General features: G+C 45.7%; 1 protein-coding gene across 1 annotated transcript; it reads right to left on the bottom strand.

Moving 5' to 3' along the window:
• Positions 1–988: 988 nt before the first annotated feature.
• Positions 989–14,766, bottom strand: CYP46A1 (cytochrome P450 family 46 subfamily A member 1). Its single transcript, XM_066321862.1, has 15 exons — positions 14,618–14,766; positions 12,771–12,848; positions 12,191–12,272; positions 11,571–11,644; positions 10,824–10,910; positions 10,094–10,232; positions 9,426–9,536; positions 8,493–8,649; positions 8,108–8,170; positions 6,829–6,901; positions 6,304–6,388; positions 4,390–4,500; positions 4,045–4,133; positions 3,090–3,156; positions 989–2,263 (listed from the first exon to the last, which is right to left on the bottom strand). Exons 1-15 carry the CDS (start codon positions 14,743–14,745, stop codon positions 2,102–2,104), a joined length of 1,506 nt encoding a protein of 501 aa, XP_066177959.1. The 5' UTR covers positions 14,746–14,766; the 3' UTR covers positions 989–2,101.
• Between the last annotated feature and the right edge of the window lie 475 nt (positions 14,767–15,241).

The following is a 15,241-nucleotide window of genomic DNA, read 5'->3' as shown; positions in this document are numbered from 1 at the left end:
AGTCTGACTTAAGAGTAAGAGCTGTGAAAGCTGAGGAGCCTTGTGGGTGCATCAGCAATGAGTGCTTGCTATCTGCTGGGAGTCAATCAGGAGACACTCTTGGATGCAGGACAATGAGAAAGGCCTGAACCAGTGGTCCCTGGAGAGCTGGATGGCATCTGGGCTTGCAGAGAGAGCAGGAAGAGTATCCTCTGGGGAGGGTAAGCACAAAGCAGTCAGGAAGTTCTGGTCTTGGGCAGATGAGGACTGACAGAACTCACTCCAGGATTTTAACATGCTAACACCTCCATTGACCCCTCCTTGGAGGTGCCTGACCTCATTGCAGAGGTGGCAGAAGGCAGTCAGGTGTTTGTATAAATAATAAATCTCAACTCATTCATTTGGTAGCACTGAACAGAGCCCTGGTCTGGTGGCATCTCACATTTCCACAGCACAGTTTGCCAGTGTCTGTCAAGCTGTCTGTGTGCTGTTCACAGCATATGCCACTCCTGTCACAGCTTCCCCCCTCACTCTCCACAGCACTCAGATAGTGCCCTGCCTTTGACATATTCTCAGGATCCAGCCTGACTGGCATGGAAGATCCTGCTCCCTATTGCATCAGCTCCTGGGAACACATGTCCTGAGGAGTCCTCAGTCTTCCCAGGGAGATTTTATTAATGTCTAGGAGGATATAATCAGATTTCCAGCGCAAGGTCTTGAAGAACTGGTCTACTGATAGATGGACTAAACCTTCCCTTGGAATGCAGGTAATGGTACTCTAGGTGTAAGTCATATTACTACACTGTGAGGTGTTGATTGTATTATGAAAAGCAGCATCAGCCTTCTGGGCCTGCTATCCCACTGCTGCACTGAATGAGACTGCACCACAGGAGCAAAGTCAGGGAAAGCTCTGAGGTGTTCCTCTCCTGGTATGGAAACCGTCACAGGAACCTGACAGTGTACAGACTGTGTTCTTGCACTTTTAATTCAGAAAGATAAGAAACAAAAGTGGCAGCATCAAATACCTTTAATTCTCTGTATTTCACAATAGAGGAGGCCCAAACTCCTATTAGGTATCCACATATTTCTGGAAGGCAGCATTTTCAAATTATACTTTCTCTCCCTAGCAGAAGCCTGGCTGCAAGCCTACACGCAGTGAGCTATTTGGGCACATCTGCAGAAGTGGGTACAGCACCTTCCTTCTGTCTCTGGCTCAAATTGCAGACACATTTCTTCAGTGGCAAGACCCTTTTAAGCAGCATTTAGTTCAGGCACTTATTTCCAGCCCTCCTGTACCTACTAGACCATCTGATCTGAGTCTTACTGTAGCTTTGTGGCAAACAAGATGGGGAAAATGATCCAGGATAAAATAAATGCAGCAAGACCCTCCCCCCAAAGAAGGGTGTCTCAGAAGAGTGAGCACAGGCTGTGTGGAGGGGTAGGAGGAAGCAGTAGAGTCCCTTTCTACAGTGAGGACTGGGCATCTACACTTTGCAAAATATCAAAAGAAAAGTACAAGAGACGGAATAAAAATCAGGCAGTAGCAACAGGAGAAAGCAGTCACCTTGGACTCTGATTTTTTTTGCTTTTTTTTCAGATTTTTCCTATCAATTGCTATTCTCATTTGGAGCAAGGATAGAAAAATGGCTTTGACCAAGAGACTATCTCCAAACTTGTCTTCCTAAATTCAGCCTCATCTTTGCTCCACTATTTTCTGATTTTATTGTGTAAATAAGAAACTCCCCAAACAAGGGCTTACTTAGACCATGTTGTGTTGTATATAAACTTAGTGGAAGCCATGAGCTTGGGTTGGAGCGCAGGTTTGTGTGGCACTCCAGGGATACTCCGGTGAAAGGATGTTCTTTTCAAGTCTGGTCAGAATCAATTAGCCCCCCAGGAAAAGAACAAGCTTGGCAATTCCAGGTACACTTCTAGATTGATGATGCTCAGTAGAGTGACTCTTGTAAAGTTTCCTTCAGTAAATTATGAGGAAGGTTAGAAATAATTTCAGTCTAGTAATCCTCTGAAGGGGTCTACTAAATCTAACCTTTGATTAGTGTCAAGATCTTCAAAATCAGAAGAAACACTACCAGTAGCATGCCACACTTCCCTCCCTCAGCAGTCATGCCTGGCAGCCTCTTGCAAAGCTCCTTGGCTTTAATTTACACATTACTCCATCTAGTGGCTTTAAGGTTCCAGCCTCCAAGAGTTTAAAACTCTGTCCCGGCACCAGCTGGAATTCAAACCTCTGCAGCAGCTTTGCCATCACCACTTTTACCTCCATCTGTTAAGAAGAAAAGCAAACTGTCAGTGACAGCAAATACAGCTTGGACTGCAGCTGCTTAAAGTCAGTCTACTATCTTATACTGCTTTGTCAGTAGAGAGTTTTAAAAGTTAAATGTTACTCTGTTAATGCAGCCAGCTCAGTTTGGGCAGGAAGCCTGTAACCTCCAGGATTTGAAGACAACTGACACACACTAAAATCAGTCTTTCTGTTTATGTGTTAAACCCATTTGGGAAGTCAGACTGTAAAACTAAAGCACTCTGAGCACTAGTGCTTAGATGAGCTCACAGCACAAACCCGAAGCACTGGCCTCTGGCTGTCCTGAAATGCTCTCTGCCATGCTCACACACCTGAAACTGTTCCTTCTGTCCACATAGGCCCCTCCTCACCTTCTCTGTGCCAGTTCTGGCTTGTGTCCTCCTCCAGCTGATGTTTTCCCTGCTTTGATTCTGTCAGTGGCAGCCACGGGATGATCCCCAAGACCCCCTGCACATCCCCTGTGTGCTTGACTTTGGCTGGCAAAGGAATGCTGACTGATTCCCATTAAGGGGTTTGGATTCAAGCAGGCTGACGCAGGACAGTCTGCAGGGAGTGCAGCCTGCTGCTCCTCCCTGCAGATACCTTGGCTGCACGGATGTCTGCTCCTGTGACAGCATTTGAGAGACATGCCTGTCATGGCCATGGGGGGATATCTTCCCTCTGAGGAGAAGAGGGTCAGTGCACAGGGCATCAGTGTGGCCTCTGGTGCCCACCACCACCCACTGCCAGCACACCCTGAGCTGGCCCACTGCTTGCTAACCAAGTGTTGTTCCAGGCCTCTACTCACCTGTGCAAACACTTGCCCGATGCAGGATCGGGGTCCCAGAGAAAATGGAAAATAGGAGAAATATGGCCTGCAAAGAAAAATGTTCAAAATTGTCACTCCGACAACTTGGTTGTGAAGAAACAAGCAAATATTTAATCACAGCAGCAAGAAAATGGTCTAAATATCTCCTCGCCTATTGGACTTGTTAAAGCAGTCTCCAAATTAACTCTTTTTTGCTTCAGAACAGCAACAGAGCTCAGCAGCATGTTTCCTTGTCACCTCTCCTTGTTGTATGGCTCAGCTGCCAGAGCTGTTTTGATGCATGTCAGCCTTATTTCAAAGCTGAATGTCAAGCACACTCTAAATGCTCTTCAGCCTGTCATGAGGAAGTCACAATCTGCCCAATTATTGCTCCTTTGGGCAGCTCTGAACCATGTGAGTGTTTGGTTTAGGAGACCAGACTAACTCTAGGCTGAAGGAAAACTGAGTCATGAAGTAGCTGGTGCTGATCTTTGCATCTCTTTAGTCACTCACTGGTCCCTTTTACTGCACTCCTGACCACTGACTGGACTTAGGCTGCCTGTCCACGTGACTGAACAGCATCTTCTCTCCCTCAGCCCCTTCTCCCCTCTCTAATATGGAGACATTTCAAGCACCCTGGGACCAGGGCTGTCACACATTAAATGCTTGCATTGTACTAAGGCAAATATTCTACCTGGTTTGGGTCCAAAGTTTTGAAGTCAGTATAAACATTTAGTAACAATAAAGTTGGTCTTTTTTTTGTATGGTGACATGATCTAAAGAATTCTTGAACAAAAGCTGTGCATTATTGCTCTCTATTTACATTTGGATGATTTAGTATTACTCGTACTGGAATGGAAAACTAGTTTTATGCCACTTTTCTTTCTCTTAAAATGTCTTCCTGTAATGGTTTCCTAATACATATTTAATAACATGAGAGTAAAAAAAAGCTCACTTAGGTGCATCTTTGCTGAATCGATCTGGATCAAAAGTAAGTGGATCCTTGAAAAACTTTTCCATTCTTCCCATTACGTAAGTGTTGAGCTGGCAAGAAAGAGTTTGTTTTTGTTAGTCACACTGAAAGCACACTGAAAATGCCTCTTTGCTCTCAGAGGTATAAAACCATAAACATCTTCCACTCCTCAACTGCGAGTCTTAATTCATACCCCAGGTTTGGTCAAAATTTTAGAGAAGCCAGTTCAAATATGCCCAGGGAAGATTTTGGCCCTCCCACCCACAGGCCTGCTACATTTGGATTACCTGGGGCAGCTAAGAGCTGCTGATGGAGGATAGGACTCACCAAGACCGTGGTGTCGGCAGGAATGCTGATGCCATTGATGACGAGCTCCTTCTCCAGCCTGCGGAGTGTCCCTGAGACAGGAGGGTACAGCCGCAGAGATTCCTTAAAAACCTGTGCCAGCAAAAAGCACAAGAGATCAGTTAGTCCATACACTGTAGGAAGCAGTAATAAAATTAATTACCTCCCTATGGCCTTTCACTTTAGCTAAATGGAAGATTCTGACTTTTGAAATGGATGCTGGTCTATCTGCCTTGGACTACTGTGGGCAGAATGTAGCTAAGTCAGCCCCTTCAGGCCTGGTGCTTTCTTACAGCTGGTAAAAAACAGAGGAGAAGACACAAAACCCAGAAGAGATCCTGGAAGAGATCTAACACCTCAAGTGAGATGAGCAACTAAGTGAAAAAGTACTAGGAAGCGAACTCCAAGGGAATATCTAAGACTGAAGTCTCCTGCCTCTGATGAGCTGTTCTGGGCACTGGCTGCCATGTGGGTGGGTGATTGCTCCCACCTCCTTCCCACTCTCAGCTCCTGCCTTTGTCCTGCTTCTGCTGCTTGAGGAGCTGAGCCAGGTCAGAGCCCCAAAAAGACAAAAAACAACCAGGCAAAGGAAAATGAATAGGGAATGTTGAGAAAAAAAATGGAACAAGACCATTTCTTTTGGTGTCAGTGAGGTGTAAGAATGGCTTATTTCATCAAAGTGAAACCTAATTAACAGTGCACATGAGCATCGCACTGAAAATGCAATTAACAGTGTGCATGCACAAGTGGACTGATGAAAAAGAAATCTGGACAAAAGGATTCAGAATTGCCTGAACAACAGCAGAGGAGTCCCATAGTCTCTGATACTCCAGTGATGGACTGGCTCTGACCAAGTGTAACTGATTTTGGTTGTACAGATTCAAGCTTGTGCTGTTAAATAAATGGTCTGCTTTGAGAACCTCTCATGTGATCTTGTCTTTAAACTGAAAGGCTTAGATACCTCATCCTAATTGGAGTAGTATAATTGTGATGGTGTTTGGAGAAGCCTAAGGAAGAATGCTGATTTCTGTAATCACACAGAGTTGCCTTTTCCTTATGAGAAATAGACGTATGAAATTGATCTGCTATCAAAGCACAGTAATTTGTGGGATGGGATATACCAAATGGTAAAACACTGTTGCTCACTTCAGCAGAACAGTTTAAAACAAAAAGGATCATGGCAGTCTACTAAAATCACAGAGAAATTTATGCAGAACAGCTGCCAGGACTGTGATTCAGGCTCTCCTGAGGGCTACTGGTGTCCTCCATTTTGCAAAAAAAGGAAATGCAACACAAACACTGGCTAATAGCCAACCCTGGCTTTGCAGTTCATTACCAACCAGCATTTCTACACACAAGACCTCTTTTAGGACCAAACTCTTTCCCCCACCACCCCTGAGCGACTGAAGAGGGTTTCAAGACTGAGTAATGAAAAACTGACATTAGAAAACCCAGCCATTATTTTTGGCTATTCTCAAATCCCACTTTATTGCCTAAGGTGAGATCATACCTGGAAATGCTTTAACAATAATCAGACAAAAATAGAGCAGTGAATTAGGAAAGTGTGTGGGATTCACACACATGTTGAGCTCGAAGTTGCACACTTTTCTTAAAATTACAGCTATTGTTTCACCTTAAACAGATAAGGATTATGCAACTCTACTCTAGCTCCCAGACTGGTAAGAATTAAGGAAAGCAGTGAATGAATCTGTAAATTTGAGGAGCACCTTCCCCAGTAAGGCTGGGATGCTGCAAATGTGTCAGGCCACCTGCTGGCTGACTCTCTGGGGACAAACACTATCAGGATAAAATTTTACAACTGTGGGTCTTCTCCATGACATGTCAGAGGTGCTACCAAACAGCTCTGCCTGGCATCTTACCTCACTCCTACAGTACCTGTGATAAGTAGGTGAGCTTGCCAAGATCCTCATAGTCAACATTTCTCTTGGCACCAAGAACCTCATCCACTTCAGCCTGTGCCCTGCAGTTCAATTAAAACTCGTTAGCTGCAGATGCCTGTGCTAGGCAAGTTGACAAATTACATTAGTTTACTTTCCACACACTGAGTTGGACTTAAACACCCATCCTCAGACAAAATGACAACCAATTCCCATCCAGGCTTCCTGAACTTGTACCTCATATGAGGATGAGGCAATGTGCATACAGAGCAGCTGAATCAGGTGGGATTTGGGACCTGTATGTATAGAGGTTTTGAAAAAAATCACCTAGGTGAAACTGAAATAATCCATCTTAAGGTTTTTCTTCTTATATATTTTGGATATAATGGTACTAGGAAACTGTTTATTTTGGAAGGAAGGCTAGAATTTTTTGGGAACTGATCGTATCTTTTTAATAGCCCTCACAATTAAGTTCACCTTAAAATTAACATCAAGCTGAGTCTAAAAATTGGAGCACACATACCTTTCCAGTATTTCAGGACGCTGACCCAGTGCCATTATTGTAAATGTCATCTGATTGGCAGTGGTTTCATGACCTAATGATAACAAAAACCAGTTTAAAAGTTAGTATGAAATAATAACATGATACCAAGATGGCCTACTAGGGTGATTGTGAATGGGAAGCTTTAAGCATCAAGCCCCAAATGTTTTATTTCAAATATGCAAAAAAAATAAAGGAAATAATAAAAGGTATGTAAAGTTACATAAAGAGCTTTCAACACTGACAACACAAGGACATAGCTGGCAAAGATATGACCCATACTGCCCAAACCAAAACTGCAATGGTTGCATGTAGCACCCTACTGAGCTCCCTAACAGGAGGGCCAGTGAGATCCAGGATTTGCCTTGTTATATTATGGGACACACAGTTCTGCCAAGAAGGAAGGATTTACTGGTTTTCAGGGAAAACAGAGCTTCTTATCATCTTTCTTTGAAAGGTCTCCTTTACATGTTAGGATGATCCAGGTTGAGCAGGGAGGTTGGACCAGAAGACCCTTCCAACCTTACCCACTTTGTGACTCTCAGATGTGGATGCTTTTCCCTCTTTTTCATGGATAGACATATGTACTATTTTAAAGGATTGCAAAAAACGGACTTCTGCAAAGATGCTTGCTGCAAGAACATCTTTCCTGCCAAAGAACAGCATTTTGACTTCACCTTCTTGTGAACCTAAATCCTCTTGATCTGCAAAGTGTTGTTTATCTCACATCATTACTTAGCCCATACATTTTCTGACTTGCTTGACAGTGCCTTCTCCTACTAAGGCAAGAATGGCATTTAATCATGTGGGTGAGGTGATGCAAAGACACACTGAATATGTAAAAGATGCTTTTTGTGGGGTTTAGTGGGATCTGGGTGGAAGGGCCAGAACCCCATAAGGAATAGCCTTGCACCCCAGTGGGGAGTGGAAAGACAGAGGCTGGAAAACAGAGTGGGAAGCCAGTGGTTGGAAAACACCAGCCTGGCATTAACTGCTGCATTGATACCACTGAAAGAGGATAATATATCATTTGCCTGTGAGAAAATTAAGAGTTCTCTTCAGACCTCACCCAGCTGGTCCTATTCCAGTGTAATACTGCTGTCTTCCAACCAAGAGACTCCTGGTTGCAGCAGCATCACGTGGAGTCATGATGTTAATCCTGATGTTAATTATGATTAACAAGGATGTTAATCATGACCCTGTAGATAGCTTGAGTACAACTTCCCACATGACATATCCAAGCATTAAAATAGCTACCAACCTGCAACAAAGAAAGTAATAAAGTTATCCAGAATGTTTTCATCATCTCTCGTCTCCTCCAGAGCTGTCAAGATAGAAAAACAACTGGGATTAGAAAATGTCCCCATGCCCCAGCTGGACCAGCCAGAATGCTCTGCCCTGTTTGGCACATACTGGCTGAAGTGACATTGAGAGAGGATGCTGAGTGAGCATTTCAGTGGTGATTTGTGACCAATTTTTGATCCAACACAAAGAAACAGGGAATTTTCAAAGCAACTCTCACTATCTTCAGTGTGAAAGCAACTTTAAAGGAAGATCCAAGTTCAGATCCCCAAAACAATCCTCCTTGAATTTCACAGCAAAACACACCACAGAGAAATCCACTCAAACAGCAAGGTGTCTCTTACCATCTCCTTTCAGTATCTGTGTAAGAATATCCATTGTGGCTTCTTTCCCATTCCGGATGGCTTCTTTCCTCCGTTCAATGCACTCCTTCCCCACATGCCTCAACAGCCTCACACTCTCCCTGGCCTCCTTTACCAGCTTCTGATTCCCTGGCATGAACTGAATACAGAATTTCTTTTGTCATTTTAGTCCTTTTGCTGATAAGAAATAATGTCAGTGCTATTTTACAAGTCAGAACCTTGTTTTCCACTAAATGACTCTCGTCACAAAAATGTTTGCTTTCCATGCAATAAACTGAATGCCTGCAGGACGAAGGGTTTGGGCTGAAACAAGAACTATTTCAATCTGTGCATGCTGATGTCCTGTCTCGTCAGAGCTGATGTTTTGGGCACTGTGAGCAAAATTCATCACCTCTCTATGGAAAGAAACTGCAGCATGCAATGCAGAATCTCACCCCTGGTCCCAAAAAGGAAAACAGGAGTTCTAAAAGCCTGAACTACAGCTTTCATGAGAGAGTGAAATAATTCTCTACTTAAATATTTCATATTACATCCATCATTTCCTAGTAGATGAATTTGGGCTGAAAATGTAATTTTTTTCACAGCAAAAGTGCTCAAATTTCTTCCACCCTGAGTGAGGGCTGCCATCCTTCTTGGACAAATGGCAAAAAATCTCAATTTTTAATGGGTATGAGAGCATAAAACCATATCAGAAGACGACACATGCAGGGGGAACAAAAGAAAAAAAGCATTAAACATTAATGCTAATTTCATGATTTTTTTAAAGCACTAATGATTTTTATCTTGATGTGCATTGGAGGGAAAGATCTACAGATAACTGTCTCCTTGACATATATGGACCTTGTACAGCTCCATGAGTTCAAGCAGGAGCAGCTAAATGTGAGGAGAGAGGAGTGAAGTGAGGAGAGTACAGACCCTTATGAAGGGGTTGCGTGCCTTGTTCAGTCCCTCCATAATCTTAGTCACAGCATTGGGTAAAGGTGTCTGGTCATCACGCAGTGCATTTAATTCCAAGCCAAAGGCCACCTGAGAAACAGGAGAGAAAAAGGCAACTTGCTGGAGTGGGGGTGGAAGAGCAGGATAGCCTCACAGCATCACCTTTTCCTCTAAAAATATCTCAGGCTAGATCCTACCTTGCAATATCAACATTATGTTTTCTCCTTATTTGGGCGGATTAATAATTTATTTCTACGCTCCATTCCTCCCAAACTGGTTTGCATAGAAAGGGAAAAGGCAGTGTAAGGCAGACTTCATGCTGACATACAACGGCAATAATACAACCTCCAACCAAAGAGCCCTGGTGTGTCCCTTTTGGCATGGAGGGGTGGGAGTCATGAGGCTGAAAGGACTTTGGCAAAGGGTCCCCATCCTGCACACCTGGACTATGCAGACTCTTCCCTAACTGCCCTTTCCCATGGCTCGGCCTGAGTGGAAGTGGCACAATTAGTCCTGCAGGGTCTTCCGGCACTGCTGGGTAAAGGTCTTTCTCCCTGCCTCCAGGTCCTGATCCCATTCTGCTGCTGGTAGGCATTACTTCCATCTCTTCCTGCCAGTCACAGAGGAAAGAAAGGGACAGCTGGTACCTTTCCAATGATATCCATAGTCACCCGGTTCATCATCGACAGCATGCTAAACTCTGTTTTTCCATCTGCCTTTTCCTCTAGCTTCTCCATCAGCTCCTCTGCTTTTTCATTAAAAGTTTCCATCAGACCAATCAGGTAGCTGAACAATCAATAAAGATGAGTAATGGGGGCTCTGGAGAGGACATCTTTGTTCAGACAAAATAACCTTTGTTATTTTCCATAGGAAATCGTAAAGTTTTTTTTAAATTTATCATTAATTTGCCTTAATACATAAAAAAGCAAACATACAGAATGAGCTACATTCTTCTTACAGCAGCCCTGCTCTGCCCTGCCACATAATTAACATCTGTTATGGCAAAGGGTGGTGACCTGTGCCCATCAAGGCACATGGACTTTATCTTTGGACCCTACATACAACGCATCAAAAGGCACAAGGAAACCAGGCCAACCGTCTGCCTTATTTTCCAATAGGATAATGTGGCCATAACCATGTTCCAATATACACAACCTTCAGACCTTTCTGCCATTGCTGAGTTCGGGGCGGGTAACTACTCCATGGGAAGTCTGGTGAAATTATAGTTAGCATGGGATTGGAGTGCTGGATTCTAAGTTAAATATGATTTTGGCATTGAAAGTTGGGGTCTTTTTCATCTAAATATCAAATAATGGCAGGGAGAAGCACAATAGAGTAAAAGTAACAGCTAGATCATCCCAGAAGTATTTGCCTTACCTCCGGCTGAAAGCTGGATCCATTATCCTCCGCTGCTTGCGCCAGTGCTCATGGTTGCAAACAGTTACCAAGCCATTCCCTAGAAACCTAGCACACAGGAAAACAAAGAAAGGAACAGTTTTATGCAGTTTATGCCTGCTGTACCCTGTGTAGTCATATAAGTCTACACACATCTACTTTCTGTTATTTTTCCCATGTGTAGGGAGCACCTTTGAGTATGTAACCATTGCATCGCTGTGGTCAACAACCAAACCACAGATATTTTTGCCAGGTAGGTGTGGACTGCTGAGTCCCGTAAGATGCTGCTTCATTACAGCTGCTATGCAAATAATTAATATAATAACTGGATTTTTGTGTTTTTTTAAAGCTTCAGATTTACAAAGAAAAATTCCCTGGTTTTGGAATTGAATTTAGAAGTTGAAAACTGCCATGCCTTATGAAGTGCTCCAAAATGTGAGAAGTTTGATGACGGTCTTGAACAGACTACTCTGAGACTAATTGAACATCCCCAGGGTAAAAAGGGATATGTGATCAAGGTAAAACAAAATCCAACATATCCTCCTCCCTGACTGGGAAGACATTTGACTTGACATATAGTTTAAAGGTACATGCTGCTTACATGTGTCTGGAATTAGAAAATAATCCCCACTCTAAGGTAAATGGTCTGAGTCAAAATGTCATGCCTGTGGTATTATTAATCTTGCACTTATTTTCAGATCACGGTGGCTTCAGATGGGTTTTGCCTACCTCTCACCAAATAGGCTGAAGAGAGAACCATACACCTTTGGATCCTTTGGGTGCTGTGGTGACATCAAGAATTCCTAAAAACAAACCTCAGGTCAGTAAATACTGAATGCAATCCATTTCCCAGACAAAACACAACATTTCACACACACACATTTACTCCCCTCTTCTGCAGCAGTAGTCTGCAGAGTAGATGAAATATCTGGTGTGCCCTGATTCCCCAGTTCCTCACTTGCTTTGTGTGCCTCTAAGCACTTTTTTGCCCACTGTCCTGAAATCTCACTCTGTTGTAATTGCAAAGACTTAGAGAAAGAATGGTCTCTTGTACCCCTTATTAAGATATTAATAAATTCATTTTAGATATTAAGCTCTCGCAGACAGCCTGCTTTGCACAAACAGAAAACGTCTGCTGTATGTGCTGTTTAAATAAAAGTAACAAAATAAATTAACTAATCAAGGAAAAGATAAATTAGGACAGCCTGAAGAGCAAAGCACCTCATCCTCCTAACCCAGCCAGAGCCAAGCACAGATGCTCTGTGCTGCTCTGATCATCAGGCATCAGCTCTCCCATTATGGAGGGATGGGCTGATCCCCACTATGGATTTGGCTTTATTTTTCAGTACCTTCACTCCTTCAGGACTCACAATCAATACTGAGATTCTGTGAAAGGCATTCACTCGTACAACAGGTCCATACTTCTCTGCCCTGTAAGAAGAGAAATTTTTAAAAAAGAGAACTATAGTATAAACTACCAACATGTAACAGCTCAGACCTAATAACCTTGAAAGATGACAGTGGGAACTACTGCAGTCCCCAGCCAATGAAGTCATTAAGAGAATCACAGGACAGAATAATCAAGGTTGGAAGAGACCTTCAAGATCATCTGATCTAACCATCAACCCATCACCACCATAACCACCCTTAAACTATATCCCCAAGTGCCGCGCCCAAACATTTCTTGGAACATTTCCATGAAGCTACTCCACCACCATCCTTACTCCAATGGCTGAACATTTTTACAGTGAAAAAGTTTTTTCTAATATCTAATCTGATCTGAAAGATCAATGCTCTCTCTCTCCAGCTTCTTTGCCAACCTTCTCAGTGATCCGAATTATGTAATTCTGTAAGGGTCTTTGGGCCTTGATTTCTCCATATACACTACAGGACTGCCCCGTTCCAAGTTATTGATGTGCCTCAACTTACCACTGCAGGAAGAGATCTGGTGTAAACTCCTGATTCCTCACCATTCTCCATATGATTGGCAGGTGTCCAAATAAAAAGCTGCAGAATATGAAAGTTACAGAGTGTCATGAGGATGCCAACACAAGATTTTGTACAGATTGCAATCCTTGTTGCTGAGTGAATGCTGCTCATGTTTTCCTCGTAAGGGAAGATGAAAATAACTCAGCTGTGCCAATGCCCAGCCCTCACCAAGCTGGTAAACTGGGGACCAAAGACAGGCTGGTGCTAGCATGCAGCCAGGAAGATCAGCCCAGAGATGAAGGATGAGGTCTTTTTCTTGTGTTGTGTTATAGGAGATGTTTGGGTCAGGATGGGAACCCCTATGAATTGCTTTGCTCTTTGTCTGGCTGACTGAATCTTGAATGCATCTATTACATTGCTGTACACAAAAGAGGCATTTGCATTAAATACTCTTTAATACACGCTCATCCCTGGCAAGTGTAACTTCATTTCTGTCAACGGGATTCTGTTAAGGGAAATTAGGAACCATTTCCTTCTGTCCAAAACTGCATCAATTCAAACACTGAGGAGGATAATTACTGGCTAATATGGAAATTGAAGAAATTAATAAAAAATGTTAACTCTCCATTTACAGTATCTGCATTAAAAATGTAGAGATCAATTCCTTCCTTCAACTGTGAGCGGTGAATTCCCACTGGCTTTGCATAAATCTGAGGGAAGATTTGGCCAAGCTTCCCTCTAAATGAAGCAGGCTTCACTCAAGGTGTGTTTTCCATCTGAGAGACAGAGAGACATGCTATCATCCTTTTCAGTATAAATAGACTACGGAGAAAACAGGCATTTATTTTATTACCGTTGGAATTGGGAGGCACTTAAAATAACAAAAGCTCAACAAAGTTACTTAACATCCACAAAAATTTTCAATCCTCCACAGCTGACTCCTCCTTTGTAACTGTATTCCAAAAAGATGTGAAGGCCCCGAATACAACACAACTCCTTTGTTAGCTCTGGAAACGGCTCTATCTGCATTACAGGAAACGAGGTCCCACTCCTCTGGCGTGCCATTACTCAACGGTGTTACTTCACACCTTAAAATGCACCTAAGGATGAGCAGGTCTAGGTATGACACGAACATCATCCTCTCTCTAGTCTTGGTATCTGACCCCGATGACACAAGTAGGCTGAAGCCTGGAGGTGGGCAGGAAAGAGAGGTGTCCCTGTAAGGCTGTGTATGAGCGCTGGGGTCTCTTCCTGTGGCATGGTTTGGAGGGCACACGCACCCACAGGTGAGGTTAAGTGGGAAGCTCGCACACTGCTGCAGGAACCACGACTCCTTGTGACAGCGCTGCCATTGCCTTGCTGGCAGCTTTCTCACCGCCCCTTACTGCTTACGGCATTTTTATCTATTTTGGGCAGAAACTAAACACCTGGCTTATGAAGGAGAGCTCGGAAGGCGCCCGGCGGAGTTAGTGTCAATGTGTCTCCTGGAGCAGTGTGGGGCGGCCGGCGGTGCTGGGCCCTCCTGCGGAGCCTGACGCTGCTGTCGGCTCCCTCCTCAGGCCCACGAGCAGACACACAGCTCGGCTGGGCGGCTCTGAAGCGCTCCTCGGCGCCGCGGCCCCCCGGGAGGTGTATGTGAGGACACGCAGGCCCGGCCAGGCGGGCCGAGCGCTCCCCGGCACCGGCACACACCAACGCCGTGCCCAGCCTGCCGTGAGCCCCGCCCGCACCACGGACACCGGCCGGAGGGTTTATTCCTGCTCTGACAGCTCCGGCCCGGCGGGGAGCGCTCTGCGGAGACACCGAGCCTGCCCGCCGCCTCCGAGCCTGCCCGGCCAGCCGCTTACCTCTCCCGCGGCGGCCCGGGGATGTAGTCGTACTTGGCGTGGATGTACCGCACGTAGCAGCAGTACAGGACCAGGGCCAGCAGGGACAGGGCCGGCAGCAGCCCCGCCGCTGCCCACAGCGCCTCCATCCCCCCGGCCGCCAGCGCCGCCCTCCGCAGCGGGCGGGCCGGGAGAATGCCCGGCCGGGGCGGGCCGGGAGAATGCCGGGCTGGGGCGGGCCGGCAGAATGCCCGGCCGGGGCGGGCCGGGAGAATGCCGGGCTGGGGCGGGCCGGCAGAATGCCCGGCCGGGGCGGGCCGGGAGAATGCCGGGCTGGGGCGGGCCGGCAGAATGCCCGGCCGGGGCGGGCCGGGAGAATGCCGGGCCGGGGCGGGCCAAGGGCGGCCCGGGCGGGCCGGGAGAATGCCGGGCTGGGGCGGGCCGAGGGCGGCCGGGGCGGGCCGGGAGAATGCCCGGCTGGGGCGGGCCGAGGGCGGCCGGGGCGGGCCGGGAGAATGCCCGGCTGGGGCGGGCCGAGGGCGGCCGGGGCGGGCCGAGGGCGGCCGGGGCGGGCCGGGAGAATGCCCGGCCGGGGCGGGTCGGCCCCGCTTAAAGAGCCCCGCGGGCGGTGCGCTGGGGAGCCGT

The sequence above is a fragment of the Sylvia atricapilla genome, chromosome 6, assembly GCF_009819655.1.
Source record: "Sylvia atricapilla isolate bSylAtr1 chromosome 6, bSylAtr1.pri, whole genome shotgun sequence".
Lineage (NCBI taxonomy): Eukaryota > Metazoa > Chordata > Aves > Passeriformes > Sylviidae > Sylvia > Sylvia atricapilla.
This window is presented reverse-complemented; position numbering and strand designations above follow the sequence as displayed.

What these genes read in the sequence shown, in the direction of transcription:
- CYP46A1 (XM_066321862.1), bottom strand. Translation starts at nt 14,745, where the DNA reads ATGGAGGCGCTGTGGGCAGCGGCGGGGCTGCTGCCGGCCCTGTCCCTG. An exon ending in TATTACTTTCTTTGTTGCAG is followed by an intron (nt 6,902 to 8,107) that starts GTTGGTAGCTAT and finishes TGTTATCATTAG; the next exon opens with GTCATGAAACCACTGCCAAT. An exon ending in TTCAGCAAAGATGCACCTAA is followed by an intron (nt 3,157 to 4,044) that starts GTGAGCTTTTTT and finishes TTTTCTTTGCAG; the next exon opens with GCCATATTTCTCCTATTTTC.